Source organism: Elephantulus edwardii, unplaced genomic scaffold (assembly GCF_000299155.1).
Source record: "Elephantulus edwardii isolate Elephantulus edwardi_28Jun2011 unplaced genomic scaffold, EleEdw1.0 scaffold00299, whole genome shotgun sequence".
Classification (NCBI taxonomy): domain Eukaryota; kingdom Metazoa; phylum Chordata; class Mammalia; order Macroscelidea; family Macroscelididae; genus Elephantulus; species Elephantulus edwardii.
In genome coordinates, this window is record NW_006400049.1 from 2,540,408 (window position 1) to 2,555,142 (window position 14,735).

Sequence of the window (14,735 nt, forward strand, 5' to 3'; positions counted from 1 at the left end):
AAACACGAGGTAGGAGTAGAAAGGCCCTGGATTTTTAGCCAGCTAGAAAGAAGTAAGAATTGCCCTGATATTTCCTGAATTTGTGACTCATGTCTAAAATGAGGATAGTATTGAGTAGAACTGTGCCTTTAACTTGTGAAATTTGGCCTAGCTCCAGGTATTTTGTGTCAGAAATCATTAGCAGAATGTTGAAAACTTAATGAGTGAAGAAATGGTATTTTTACATAGACATCTCAGAAAGTGTAAAACAAATGCACCAGTGAAGGACAAGATTGAGAAGCCATTTAAGTAAGATATGTTAATATTTATTGTGGAATAAGCATTACTTTATCTACTTATACTAGGCTACTGTAGGAAGTAACTAGCAAAGATATTGAAAAAATATATATGTACAAACAAGAAATAGTGATAAAAGGAGGATGTGAATAGTTACCCAACTCAAAGAATTAAATCAGATTTATTGAATTGTACATATATAAATTGTTGAATTAGTGTATACTTTGCTGTATAAATTCTTAGAAAAAACAAAAAGAAAGTCTTTATTATATAAGAAATTGTAGTGATAGACCAGAGCATACAAACTGCTGGCAAGATAAAGGAGGACTTGAGAAATGTCTGATTCAATGAATTATCTTAGCCAGTTCAAAGAAAACTTGTTAAAGTAAATTGAAAGAGCAAAAGTTCTTAAATATTCAAGGTCTTTTGTCCCAACGAAAAATAAAAACAAAAACCTCTACATAATCCATTCATGATAGTTCCCAAAGCTTCTGGGCAGTGAAACTTTATCAATGGCACACAGCTGAGCTCTCCTGATGGTTTCTCAAAGACTCACAGTAGATTTCTTTTGAATAACACATGCTTTTATTTATTTAGAATTTCTCAGAAATATATCTTTTGAGAGCAATGAGATTCATTAGTATACCAACCATGTCCCTGCATTAAGACTAATGGGGAACAAAGAGCATTTTAATTGCATTTTATTTTGAAGTAAAGCGGTTTAATGCATGATTACAAAAAGCAAAGCAACTTTCAAACCCAACAGGCTGTTAGAGCAAATTGTGGGATGGCTTAAGTGCTGTTTTTCTCTAGGATTATTTGTTCTCTCAAAGCCAATAAAATAGAAATCATATGATCGAATTTGAATGAGAATACATTTCTACGATAATCTCCTAAGGATACTTAAAACACTTTCAGAAAATAGTAAGGAGAGCAAAAAGTCCATAAAGTAAGGCACAAGGGTAGGCAATAAGAAGCTGTTGTCCTTCCATGGCTAAGGCTGAAGTGAAGATTTTCGAAGCAGAAAGGCTACACCAGCCAATGATGACCAGTGCAGACACCGTTCCCACAGTTCCCCTATTGCAAAGACAAAAATGAAGTTTAGTCAGAGTTCTCTGAATTGTCTTCAGTAAAATATTTGCAAAACACTGACCATTTGTAAAGTGTCATTGGTGGTGAATCTGTTAGAAAAGTTTAAGCCAAATTCGCTATCAAAGACTAGCAATATAAACATTTTCTACATCAGGAAAAACTCATTTAGAAACGAAAATTCATTTGTATCCTCTGTCATCTATTAACAGTCATGTCTAACTCTTAAAATTTTCTGATTTAAACTATATTTAGAGCCTTGTTTACAGCTTTATATTTACTTACTACTACTTTCTTCTGAAATTGAGTCATAAGATGAACAGAAATATCCATGAACATGTTGTAGTCTCGTAAGATGATTATTCTTAGGTCCACTTTATGTGGTTTTTTTCATGTATGATAAAGCCAACGTGGCTCAGATATGTATGTGACCTCAACCTTCATCTGTAAAACCCATTTTTCATGTGTGTATCTTTCAGAATATTGAGATTAATATCTTTAAATCAACAGCTGCAAAAAGTAACTGTGGCAGCAATCCATTCCATAAGAACAAATGAGCTACCGTAAGAGGAAAATGGGAGCAGAACATGGTAGAGTGAATTTCCTTCCTCATGTGCAAACAGAATGTATCATTTAGGAACGTAAAAATGTAGGAGCCAGGAGAAGCTCCAGGAGAACATCTAGTCCTCACTTTTAGAACTATAAAATGACCTGGGAAAATTTTCATAGTAAAGCAGTCATCAGGTCAAGCGCTTTTATCTTCTAGGGCATTACTCTTTCAACAATCAGGTATGATGCTTTAATTGATCCAGTATTGAACCTGAAGTTGAGAATTACATTTACTATTCATATATAAGACTGACAGAAGTAGCCATTTTAATGTAGTTGTTGTTCTTGTTGTTATATGCCATTAGTAAATGTTGTTCTTGTTGTTATACACCCTTTGTAAAACATCTCTGAAGCCTGCCCTGTCCTGAGCCTGACTCAATTACTCTGATATACCTACCCCATTGCTCCAGTTACTGTATCAATCCATCTCATTTGCAGTCTTCCTCTCCTGGTCTGTACTTCCACCCTTCTGAGCTTGATGTCCTTACCCAAGGACTGGTCCCTCCTGGACACATGCCCAAAGTATGTGATATGTAGCTTCAAAATCCTAGGCTCCAAGGAGAAACTTGGTTTCATCCTCTCGAAGACAGACCTATTTATTTTCTTGGCAGTCCCTGGTATGCTCAAGACGCTTCTCCAGCACCATAATTCAAAGGCATCGATTGTTCTGTCATCATTATTCCAGCTCTCTGATGCATAACAAATAATTATGAAGACCATGGCCTACTTCAGGCACACCATAGTCTCTATAGTGACATCATTGCTTCTCAGTACTCTGGAGAGGTCCCTGACAGCAGATTTTCTCAATGCAATTCATCTTTTGATTTCCTGACTGCTGGTGTCAAGAGTGTTGATTGTGGAGCTCATCAAGCTGTAGTTGTTAACAACCTCAATCTCCTCTCCGTCTATCATGGTGCTGCCAATTGGCCCACTGGTGAGAATCTTTGTCTTCTTGATGTTGAGCTTCGATCCTTATTGAAGACTACAGTTCTTGACCTTCTATAGCAAGCACTTTCTGTCCTCCTCAATTTCAGCAAGCAAGTTTGTGTTATCTGTATAATGTAAGTGGTTTATGAGTCTTCCTCCAATCCTGTTGTCACATTCCTCCTCATAAAGCCCTGCCTCCTGAATGATCTGTTCTGCATATAGGTTGAAAAGGTATAGAAACAGGAAGCATCCTTGATGCACTCCTTTCCCAATTTTGGACTATGCCGTATTTCCTTGCTCTCTTCTGAGGACTGACTGCTTCCTGATCAAACTATAGGTTTCACATAAGCACAATCAAATGTTCTGGGATTCCCGTTCCCCTCAAGGTTATCCACAATTTGTTGTGATCCACTAAGTCAAATGTCTTTACATAGACAATAAAACACAAGTAACTATCTTTCTGGTAAATATAAAATTATGTATGATTAGTTTGGATGACAGAGTAATAGACCAAAATTGGAATTATAGTTTGATTTTCTTAGAGATTCCTTTTGTCGTTGTTTTCATGTGTTATTCAGCCTACTATGACTCACAGCAACCCTATGAACAATAGTAGGGCCCTCTCTATCTTGAATCAGTCTATCTGACTGTCTCTGACACCTCTTTCCCCACTGACACAGTCACTGTGCCAATCCATCTCATCCAGTATCTTCCTCTCCTATTCTGATCCTTCTCCCATCCAGGAATGGACTAGTCCCTTCTGGTAATATGTCCAAAGCATGTTGGACAGAGTTTCACAATTCTTGACTCCAAGTAACAACCTGATTTTCCCCTCCCTGGGATATACAGTTTTCCATGGAGAAATGTGGAATTTTCCCACAGATAATATTCATTAGATAGACCTATAATTCATGCTATCTTTATGGATTCAGAGTATTTGCTTTCTGTCAATGGTCTCTTTTTTAAAAGTGGAATAATTGCTGGTAGCATAAATATTTGCTCTAAGTCATTCTCAGAAATGTTAAAATGTAAAATAAAAAGGTAAAATTGAGATCAAATTCAAACAAAAATTAAAGGCATCTCTAAATAGGTCATATCTGTGAAAGTTACAAAAAATTAAATATATGATACTGTATCAAAACAAAATATTAAAGGATTTTTCCAAGATGTTTTTTAGTGGCTCTGGTGAATGCTTTATGTAATATCTTATGTAATGTAGTGTTAATAAGCTATGATTTGGATCAACTTAAAAGCAAACTCAAACTGTGTTTCATTTGGATGTGCTATAATAAGCACTTATGGGAAATATTTCTTTCTAAGTGGTTTAAGGGCAGAGCAAGTGACAAAAGACTGTGTGATAACTTTCTATCTCCCACCCAAGGGATCATATAATACCTATTACGTGTACCAACTAAGTGAAGGAAGGGGAGAAAAAAATGACTGAGCATCTACGCTATGACATTCTTAAGCACTAACATCCTCATCAGGGTTCCTGAGAATTCGGGGCTGCAAGGAGTCAAGCTGAGAAAGAAAAGTTGCTTCTAGCCTAGAAGACAGAATGCCTGGGAGATAAAACAATTTGTCAGTGTTCACCACATACTCATTCTTCCAAAATCAAACAAGTGAATTTTGTGTCATAGATTCATTACCCACAAAACAGTTTATAATGAAGACTGTGACAATTTATAAATGTCAGTTTTAGACATAATTTGGCTTTTTTTTAATTATTGAAAGAGGAACAGCACTAGAGAGAAAAAAAAACTGGCCTAGTTTCCCAAAACTGTGTGAAGCTTCTAGTAGACATACTTTCCTAAATTCCCAGCTGATCAGAAAGAGGTTAACTTTTACTCAATGTGGCAAGCCTTAGTGATAATTGTGCATAGGGGGTCAATTAGTTCACAGAGACACTTACTGCAATGAGAAGAAGATGGCACTGCTGGACAGAATGACCATGGGGAGCAGGCAGTAACCAAGCACACTTGCCACACAGCCGTAGGACACCCCTGAAGAGCTCATCAAGTTCAGTAAGCCGTGAATCCCAATGCAGCCAATGGCACTCATGCCATACACATAGCCAAACTGAACTTTTCCTGCCTGAGACAATGAGAAGAAAACCATTTGGTCATACAACAAACATCAAGGGAATATGAGTATGTCAAGAAAGTAGAAAGAACATTTTAGAGTCTGCATAGTGATGTTCCCTATTATTGATACCACCATCTGACAGGCATTTGAGGGATGAGTGGAGAAGAAACACTGGTTATGCGATAAATTTGGTCTTAAAACAAGGGCTGTATGATTAGGTATTATTGTCATGACAGGAGTCCAGAACGAAGGCTGCATAGTGGAGTGAACTTTGGGAGAGGGATTGTATAACAATGAAAGAATTTTTCTTTTACTTTTCAAAGAGAAGAGCGAATTGGGGCAGAAGGGGTGGGCAGGGAGAAAAGTGCAACAGTGAATGAATGGAAATCCAAAGTCTCTGTAAGTGTTCATTAAAATTAATAATAAAAAAATTTAAAAAGTATTCTGTAGAAAAAAAGTTGTTAGTTTTACTACTAGGTTTCTATTCATTATACAGATTGTTTATAAGGAACATAAGGCATTAATGAAAATGTATTTTCTCCCAATATTTGTGGTATTATGGAAAAAATGAATTTTTAAAAATTCAATCTAGTCCTCAAAATATTCATAATACTACAGTTTAGACCTATGCTAAAGGTTTCCTGCATATTCTCTTAGTCAATTTATACAAGTTTATGAAGTTGTTTGCTGTTGTTGTTAGGTATCGTCGAATACAAGTCATAGTGATCTGATGAATAACCAGCCTGAACCCTGTCCTATACTGTGTCATCCTCATCACCTCTGACACACCAGATCCCATTGCTGAAGTCCCTATGTCAATCCACCTTGCTGAGGGTTTTCCTAATCTTTGCTAACCTCTATCTTTCCGATCATGATGTCCCTTTACAAGGTATAGCCTTTCCTAGCAGCCTGTCTAAAGTATATGACATGAAGCTTCACCATCCTTGCCTCCAAGGAGAACTCTGGCTTCACCTTCTCCAAGATATATCTCTGTTCTTTTGCTGATCCATGGTATATTCACTACTTTCCTCCTGCATCACAGATCAAAGGCATCAATCCCTCTTCTGTTGTCCTTATTCATTGTCCAGCTCTCTGATGCATAGCAGATGATGCAAATGCCACAGTCTTAATCAGACACACTTTAGTCTTCAAACTGACGTCACTGCTCTTCAGCATTTTTGAGAGGTCTCTGACAGCTTTCTTGTCCTATTCACTACATTTCCTGATTTACTGCCTGTTGGGACCAAGCATGCTAATTGTTGATCCAAGCAAGATTAAATCATTGATAGCTTCAATTGTTTCACCATTTCTAATAATTTTGGTCCTGTGGAGAACACTTTTCTTTTCTTGATGTTGAGATATAATCCATACTGAAGACCATAGTACTTGATTTTCTACAGCAAGCTTTTCGTATCCTGCTCACTTTCAGTGAGTGACACAATTTATGAAACCAGTACCATTATAATAACAATTTTATACTTGAAGAAATTGAAGGGAAAAAAGGTTGAATAATTTACCCAAGATAATAAATATAATTACAATTAATGAAGCCTAGATTTGAACTCAGGCAGTCTGGCTAAATTTAGGATACAGACATTCACAGAAGTCCTAAAATAACAAGCAATTTGATGTTATTTCACTCAGCTATCCCAAATTTATTTGACAGCAAAATGATTTAATTTTTCATATTTCCCATTACCAGTTTCATTGCATACATTTGTAAACTCTTTGGTAACAAATCTTAAAAGGAGAAGTTGGTAGTTTTCAGGGTACATCATTAATCTGAGGGGAGACTCACACAAATAACCATCACCAGGACACTAGGGATGAAGATATAAAATAAGCTTTATTCATTTGTTCAGTGACAGTCACAACCCATTAGTAACAAAACCAAACAAAAAACTCACTGCCACATTTTTGGTTTCTGTATCACAGCCACCCTTTGCAGGGTTTTCAAGGCTATAAATCTTGCTCTGGTTGCTAAGTGGTAAGAAGTTGTGCTGCCATCCCAAAAGTAAATGGGTCAGATCCACCATCTGCTCCACAGGAGAAAGGCAATCTCTTCCCGTGCAATTTGTTTTTGTTGTTGTTAGGTGCTATTGGATTTAGTACAACTCATAGCTTCCCTTTAAACAACAGATCTGAACCCTGTCCTATCTCATGCCATCCTCCCATTCTTTGACACACTTGAGCACATTGCCACAGTCACTTTCAGTCCATCTTGTTGAAAAGGTTTTCTTTGTTTTTCCTTTCCTGTGTGTCCCTCCACCTTCCCAAGCATGATGTCTCTCTCCAATGAACAGCCTCTCCTAGGAACATGCCGAAAGTATGTGAAATGAAATGTCATCATCTTTGCCTTCAAGGAGCATCTTGGCTTCACCTTTTCCAAGACATGTCTCTTCTTTTGGCAGTCCACAGGATATTCCATACTATTCTCCAAAACCAGTTCAAAGGTATCAATTCTTCTTCTGTGATCCTTATTCACTATCCTATTTACTGCCTCTGAAAACGTGCTTGGTGGTCAGTTATGAGTCACTTATGACTTAAAAGTACTCAACAAGAAGCACCTGATGCCTTCAAATTTACAACCTTTCCATTTGCAGCCCAACATGTAATGTACTATGCCACTAAGGCTCCTTTAACTCAAATAAGTTTGTCATTTTTGTCTGGCACACTTCAGGAAAATTACATTTATATCTCATATTTGCATTAAGCTTATTAGGAATTCCAGATAAAGCTTGAATAGGATGGCTTTAGTTTTCATAAGGATTATATAGATCAGTGAAGGATCTGGTAAATTGGTTCAAAGATTGCTTTTTAGCTATTCTATTTCCTTGTCCATGACTGTGAGTTATGAAGTATTTATATCTCACAAAACTGATTAGTTATTTTGAAAGAGACTAAGGTTACTAGAGGAGCCCAGGTAACATTACACATTATAGTGTGTAACGTGTCATGTTTCTAAGAAAAACACTGGAAATTTGAATCCATCATGTGCTCCACAGGAAAAATATGAAAGTCTCCTCTTATAAAGATTTATGGCCTCAGAAAACTAAAGGAAGTTTGCTATCAATGGAACCAAACTGGGTTTACTCTATTTGGTAATAGAGAATGTTATAATGATTTCTATATTCACAATTTTCCAACTACTTCAAGCATTTCTTTCTCCATAGTTAGAGAGATTGGCAACTACTAGCCTTTTTACAAAATGCTTCTGGGCTATGAATTAGCTATGTCTAAGTGCCACTGAGTGTTTTTTACATTCTCTGACTATTCAATAAAATGAAGTTAATCATGTTCATGGTAGTGTTATTTATCATGAAGTCATAATAGACCCTTACCTGACCCTCTACCACATTTCTGAGGCTGAAAATTACACAGGAGATGTCTGTCCATCTTTCTCCTCTGCAGCAGCTGGTGGATTTGAACCACATGCCTTTAGAGTGGAAATGCAACTCTTATCCACTTAGCCAAAAGAATTTCCTCATTAATCATGAGCTCACTTGGGGGTGAAGGGGGGGGGAGGGTGGAATTAGTAATGCATTGCTCTGTTGGGCGAATTTGTTCCCTGTTAGAAAACAATGACAATTTCAAGTCACTTTCATGTACTAAAAGTAACATTCAACTTAATATTTTAATTAGATGAAAATATTCTGATGTAGTGCTGTGGTAATGGTAAAAGGTAACTTGTGCTCACACCCAAAGGACACATAATTGGAATTTCCTAATCGCAAAAGACAGTTTTGTGAATAGGTTGGGCAAATAGCAGAGTGATAAAGGTAATTTGGTAGTAAAATGGTGGCTTTCCATGCTGACACATGACGTATCTCTTCATCTCTTTCTCTTCTTAAGTTATTCAAGCTGTAATTTCATTTTGCAGGGACACGATCATTTTTAAATTGGTTCAAACTTCTAGGAAGAACTTTTACCCCCAAAAAATGCATTTTTTGTAACCTAAGAATCTTTACCTACTACCCTTAGAACCGCAAGTTGAAAATTAAAAAAAATACTTAATAACTTGTCTTCTAATTGTGTTTTTAAATTGGCCATTAATTTTTCTTTCTTCTTTTAACAACAACAACAAACTTTTAACGCTGTTGATTGTTGTTGTGTACCGTAGAGTCTGAACCCACAGTCAGATTTTCAGAGGCAGTTGATCGCAAGGGAGGAGATTGCGCATCTTTCTCTCATGAAGCAGCTGGTTGCCTCGAACCACATGTTTTCAGTAGTGCTGTGCAGTTTCTTGCCACTAGGAAACAAACTTGTTGATGACTTGTTTTCCCGGTGTTGACTGAAAAGAATTGGATGCTTGAGGAGGAGGTAAGAATTGGCAAAACCAAATCAGTGGTTTACCTCCTCCAACCTTATGGAAGCTTCTAAAATGCATTATGCTCTGTATCAGTATAAATCAATAAGATGAGAGAGTATGGCTATGAGCCTCATATCTCAGGAGGAATTGCTTCTGGATTTAGTTATGCTTTCTCTTGGACAACATTCACATCGTTTCATAAAATGAAGTTTTAAACTACAATGTTAGATATCTGGGGCAGAACTAACCTAGATTCAAATAGATTCTGAAATCCTACTTAAGGTAAAATGCAGATTTTTTTTTTAGTTTATTTTGTTTTGTTGTCCTTGTGGCTCTACATTTTTAAAGATCAATTCTAAAGTTACTACATCTAATGGTAAACACAAATGATAATGTATAGATGATAAATGCCCAAGTGATTATATATAAAATGATTCTGGGATAATTTATAATCACTTAACTTCCCTTTGCTCTTAAAGAAATAAGACCCAGAAATAAGACTTATCAAGTTCAAAATTCTATTTTGTTTTAAAAGTAAAAGTGGTGGTAGTTGTTTACCAAAGAATTATAGAATCAGAACTAACCCCTAGCTGACCCAGAAGGTTTTCAGGGGCAGTAAATCACACAGAGAAGATTGTCCATCTTTTCTTCTGCAGTGCAGCTGGTATTTTCAAACCACATGCAGTGCAACTACCTGCCACTAACCAACTTGTTAAGTGTCATTGAGTATGAGTCATAGCAACAATAGATCTAAGCTAGCTTTCTCTAAAGTGAGGGTGGTTGTTATTGTTAGTTGTCATTGAGTCAAGTCAATCCTATGAACAATATATCTGAATCCTGTCCTATCTTGTGCCATTTTCACAATCTCAGACACACTTGAGTCCATTGCTGCAGTCACTGTCATTCCACCTGATTGAAGGCCTTTCCTCTCTTTTGCTTTGCAAACATTATGTCCTTCTCCAAGGAATAGCTTCTCCTAGCAATATCCCCAAAGTATGTGAGATGAAGCTTTACTATCTTTGCCTCCAAGTAGCACTCCAGCTGTACTTTCTCCAAGACATTTCTGTCTGTTTCTTTTGGCAGAACATGGGCTATTCAGCACTCTTTTCCAACTCCATAGTTCAAAGGCATCAATTCTTCTTCTAGCATCCTTATTCTTTTTGTCTAGCTCTCAGATATACAGCAAGTGATTGAAAAGACCATGGCTTGAATCAGGTAGACCTTAGTCTTCAAATTGACATCATTACTCCCCAATAATTCGGAGAAGTCCCTGACTGCAGATTTCCCAGTGCATACATCTCCTGATGTCCTGGCTGCTAGTACCAACTGTATTGATGTTTACCGTCTTTCTTGGATCCACAATCAACACAAGTGGTACCAAAAGTTAGAGTAGATCTCCTTTTATTGTAATCATAAGTAGTTCTTTGCCTTTACGACCTACTACCTTTGGTTTTAAAATAAAAGAGACTGGGTAAGTACCTTGACTGACAATTATAACATCCAAGGAATAATTTCATTATTTTAATAGTATTAGCACTTTCATTTAAGAGCCTCTATGTGATACAAACACAGGAAACTCGGGTAGCCCCTGCAGCAATCTCTGAGGCACATGGTTTGAATCTACTACCTGTCTGCAGGAGAAGAATAGGCAATTTACTCTCTATCAACGTTACTGCCTCTGAAAACCTGCTCAAGAGTCATTTACAGATTCATTCAATGACAATATACGGCAAACAGGTAAACTTTCGGCTACTTGTCAAAAGGCTGGTAGTTCAAGCCCACTCAAATGTGCTCTGAGAGAGAGTCCTGGTAGTCTGCTCCCAAAATATTCCAACCTTTAAAACGTTGTCTATCTATTCTGTATACATGGGGTCAGAATCTACTAGCCTGCAACTAACACAACAATGGTTTCCTTTACGGAATGCTAACAGCAATATTCTCCACAGAAAACCCAACAGCTGTTATATAACAAATGACTTCAAAAAGAAAGATGAGTTAATATATTAAATTGATTGCTTCTGACTACTTGATTAATTGACATGGCCTGACTTAGCAGCTTAATCTAAGATTATCAAATTACTGTGACAAAGACAGAAGAAGGAAGGTTAGAGACTAAATTAAAACTCTATTTGATATACTGTTTGAATTACAGAGAATTTGCATTTATTGTAGCACACCTGAAAAAATAAAATAATATCACTAGTTACTTTCATATTGAATAAATGTAATGTGATTATTGGTTACATTACCATAAGACATTCAATTGTTATCTGTATTTTGATTAGTATTGTATAATCAATAGTGCCTAAAAATTAAATTTAGCTACAAATAAATTTTGTGGTTCATATTCAAACTAGTAAGCACATAGAAAAAGAATTCTTTTCATTTGAAGACAAGCAGACAATAGCAAAATTTTTTTAAAAAGATGAAATAATTATTTTAATGTTTTTTTCCTAGAATTTTCAATCTCTTACCAAGTTTATTTTTTGTGTGTGTGCCTTAATAATTCAGTGACTAGGGTCATGGGGTAGAGGAGTCAGAGACAATAATGTTTGCACAGATTAGAGCAGGGTTTAGGGCTGTTATACATAGGGTCACTATAAGTCACAGACGACTCGACAGCACATAACAACAACAACATGCCTATTCTTTTTAGACTTGCTTCAAGTACGTTTCTCATTCTGGTTTTAATGTACAGTGATTTTCTTTTTGGTTTAATTTTACAGAGAGTCCAGTTTCTCAGGTTACCTGTTGTTATTGCTGTTGTTTATTCTCAGTATTATTATTGCTAAATATAAAGAAGGAAAGCAGTCTATACTCAAAAGCAGAAAAATTAAGAAGCATTGTTTGCATGAGGCAGAAAACAAAAACAACAGAAGAAATATGTTATGCTAAATAAATATAGCGTGTTAGCATTTCAAGAAAATTGATTCACAGGAAACTGAGGAACAACAAGGAGATCCACCCCAAATCTTACAGAATGTCAGATATACTCAAGATACATACCTTCCAGGAAAAAAAAAATGAAACAAATAAAATGAAGAGCAAAGTCCAGAAAATGGTACACAGTGACACAAAGTATCCAGTGTCACAGTAGAAATCTCACTGTAAAGAAAGAGTAATGAAAGAGCAAAAACCTTCATACAGTCCAAGCCTTACAAATTTTCCACATTGATAACCTTTTCTTAATAACAAAATGAAGAATAAGTAGCAAAATAAAATGTAATAGATAAATCATCCCCTGCTGATAAATAATCATCTCCTGAAAAACTTGACTGGATAGTTTCCTTTTTTGCTTTTTTATTCTATATATATTGCTGTTGTTGTTGTTATGTGCCATCTAGTCACCAGTGACCCATAATGACCCAATGTATAGCAGCTCTGAACTCTGTCCTGTCCTGTCCCAGTCTCACTAGTTCCAACACTCCAACACATCAACCCTCATTGCACCAGTAACTGTATAAATCCATTTTATCTGGGGTCTCCTGTGCTGTCCCTCCACCTTTCCAAGCTTGCTGTTCTTCTCCAAGGACCAGTCTCTCCTGGCCACATTCCCCAAGTATGTAACACAGAGCTTCAAAATCCTCACTTCCAAGGAGAAACTTGGTTTCACCCTTTGAAAGACAGATCTATTTGTTTTCTTTGCAGTCTATAGTACGTTTAAGACTTCTCCAGCACTACAAATCAAAGGCATCAATTCTTCTGTCATCCTTAGTCATTTTCCAGCTTTCTGAAGCATAACAAGTAATTGTGAAGACGCTGGCCTGGATTAGGCACATCTTAGTCTCTAGACTGACATCGTTGCTTTTCAACACTCTGAAGAGGTCCCTAACAGCAGATTTTCCCAATACAATTTGTCGTTTTATTTCCTGACTGCTATTTCCTGACTGCTGGTGTTAAGAGAGTGGATTGTGGAGCCAAGCAAGCTGTAATTATTAACAGCCTCAGTCCCTTCTCCATCCATCATAATGCTGCCAATTGGCCCAGTGGTAAGAATCTTTGTCTTCTTGATGTTGCCTTCAATCTGTACAGTCTTTGACCTTTGACAGCAAGTGCTTCAAGTCTTCTTCAGTTTCAGCAAGCAATGTTGTGTCATCTGAATACACAAACACATACACACACATTTCATTTGACTATGTGAATCATAATGAGTTTGGGCTGACAATGAGAAGGAGTCTAGACCACTTAATTGTGCTCATGTAAAACCTATAAACCTATACCTTGACCAGGAAACTATTGCGCAAAGAGAGCAGAGAAAGCTGCATCGTTTAAAATTAAGAAAGCAGTGTGTCAGTGTTGTGTTCTCTCTCTCCACACCTATATAATCTGTATGCTGAGCAAATTATTGGAGAAGCTGGACTCTATGAAGAGGAGTGTCAAGACTGGAGGGAGACTCATGAATAAACTGCCTTATGCAGAAGACGCAGCCTTGCTTGCTGAAAATGAGGAGGACTTGCAGCAATTGTTGCGGAAGATCGAGGAATTCAGCCTTCAATATGGATTGCATCTCATTGTCAAGAAAACAAAGATTTTCACCACTGGACTAATAAGCATATCATGATGTATGGAGAAGAGACTGAAACGGTCAACAACTTGATCTTGCCAGGATCCACAATCAACATGTTTAGTACCAGCAGTCAAGAAATAAGGGGACACATTGCCCTGGGAAAATCTGCATTTAGGGATCTCTCCAAATTATTAAGGAGTAATGATATCAGTTTGAGGACTAAGGTGCATCTTATCTAGACCATGCTATGCATCAGAGAGCTAGACTGAATAAGGATGACAGAAGAATTGACACCTTTGAGCTGTGGTGTTGCAGAAGAGATCTGTACATACTATAGACAGCTAAGAGAACTAACAGATACATCTTGGAGAAGGTGCAGCCATACAGTTCTTTGAAGGCAAGAATGATAACGCTTTGCCTCACATACTTTGGACATGTTGCTAGGAAGGGCTATTCCTTGGAGAAGGTCATGATGCTGGGAAGGGTGAAGGGTCAGTGAAGGAGAGGAAGATCCTCGATCAAGTGGATTGACACAGTGACTGCTGCAATGGTCTCTTGTACATCAGGAAATGTAATGATGGTGCAGGATAGAGCAGGGTTCAGATCTTTTGTTCATAGGGTACCTATGAGTTGTACTTGACTCAACTGCACCTAACAACAACAGTATGGGGAAAGGGTGGGCAATCTCCACTGGTGTGATTACTGCCTCTGAAAACCCACCAGATCGTCAGCTATGGGTTGGTTCTGACTCAACGTGGCCTAGTGGAAAGAAGCTGTGCTGCAATCCCCAAGGCCTCTAACTGCTCTGCGGGAGAAGGATGGGCTATCTCTGGTGTGATAATTGCCTCTGAAAACTCGCTGGATGGTCAACTATGGGTTGGTTCCAACTCGATGGCACACAACAACTTCATAGATATAGATAGATAGATAGAT

General features: G+C 37.2%; 1 protein-coding gene across 1 annotated transcript in view; it reads right to left on the bottom strand.

Annotated features, from left to right (window-relative positions):
- Window positions 1-1,190: 1,190 nt before the first annotated feature.
- The window catches only part of YIPF7 (Yip1 domain family, member 7), a 73,813-nt gene continuing 60,268 nt past the window's right edge, over window positions 1,191-14,735 (bottom strand). The window contains 2 exon segments of the mRNA XM_006900875.1: window positions 1,191-1,353; window positions 4,814-4,995. Of these exon segments, the coding sequence (XP_006900937.1) occupies window positions 1,191-1,353; window positions 4,814-4,995 (345 nt within the window).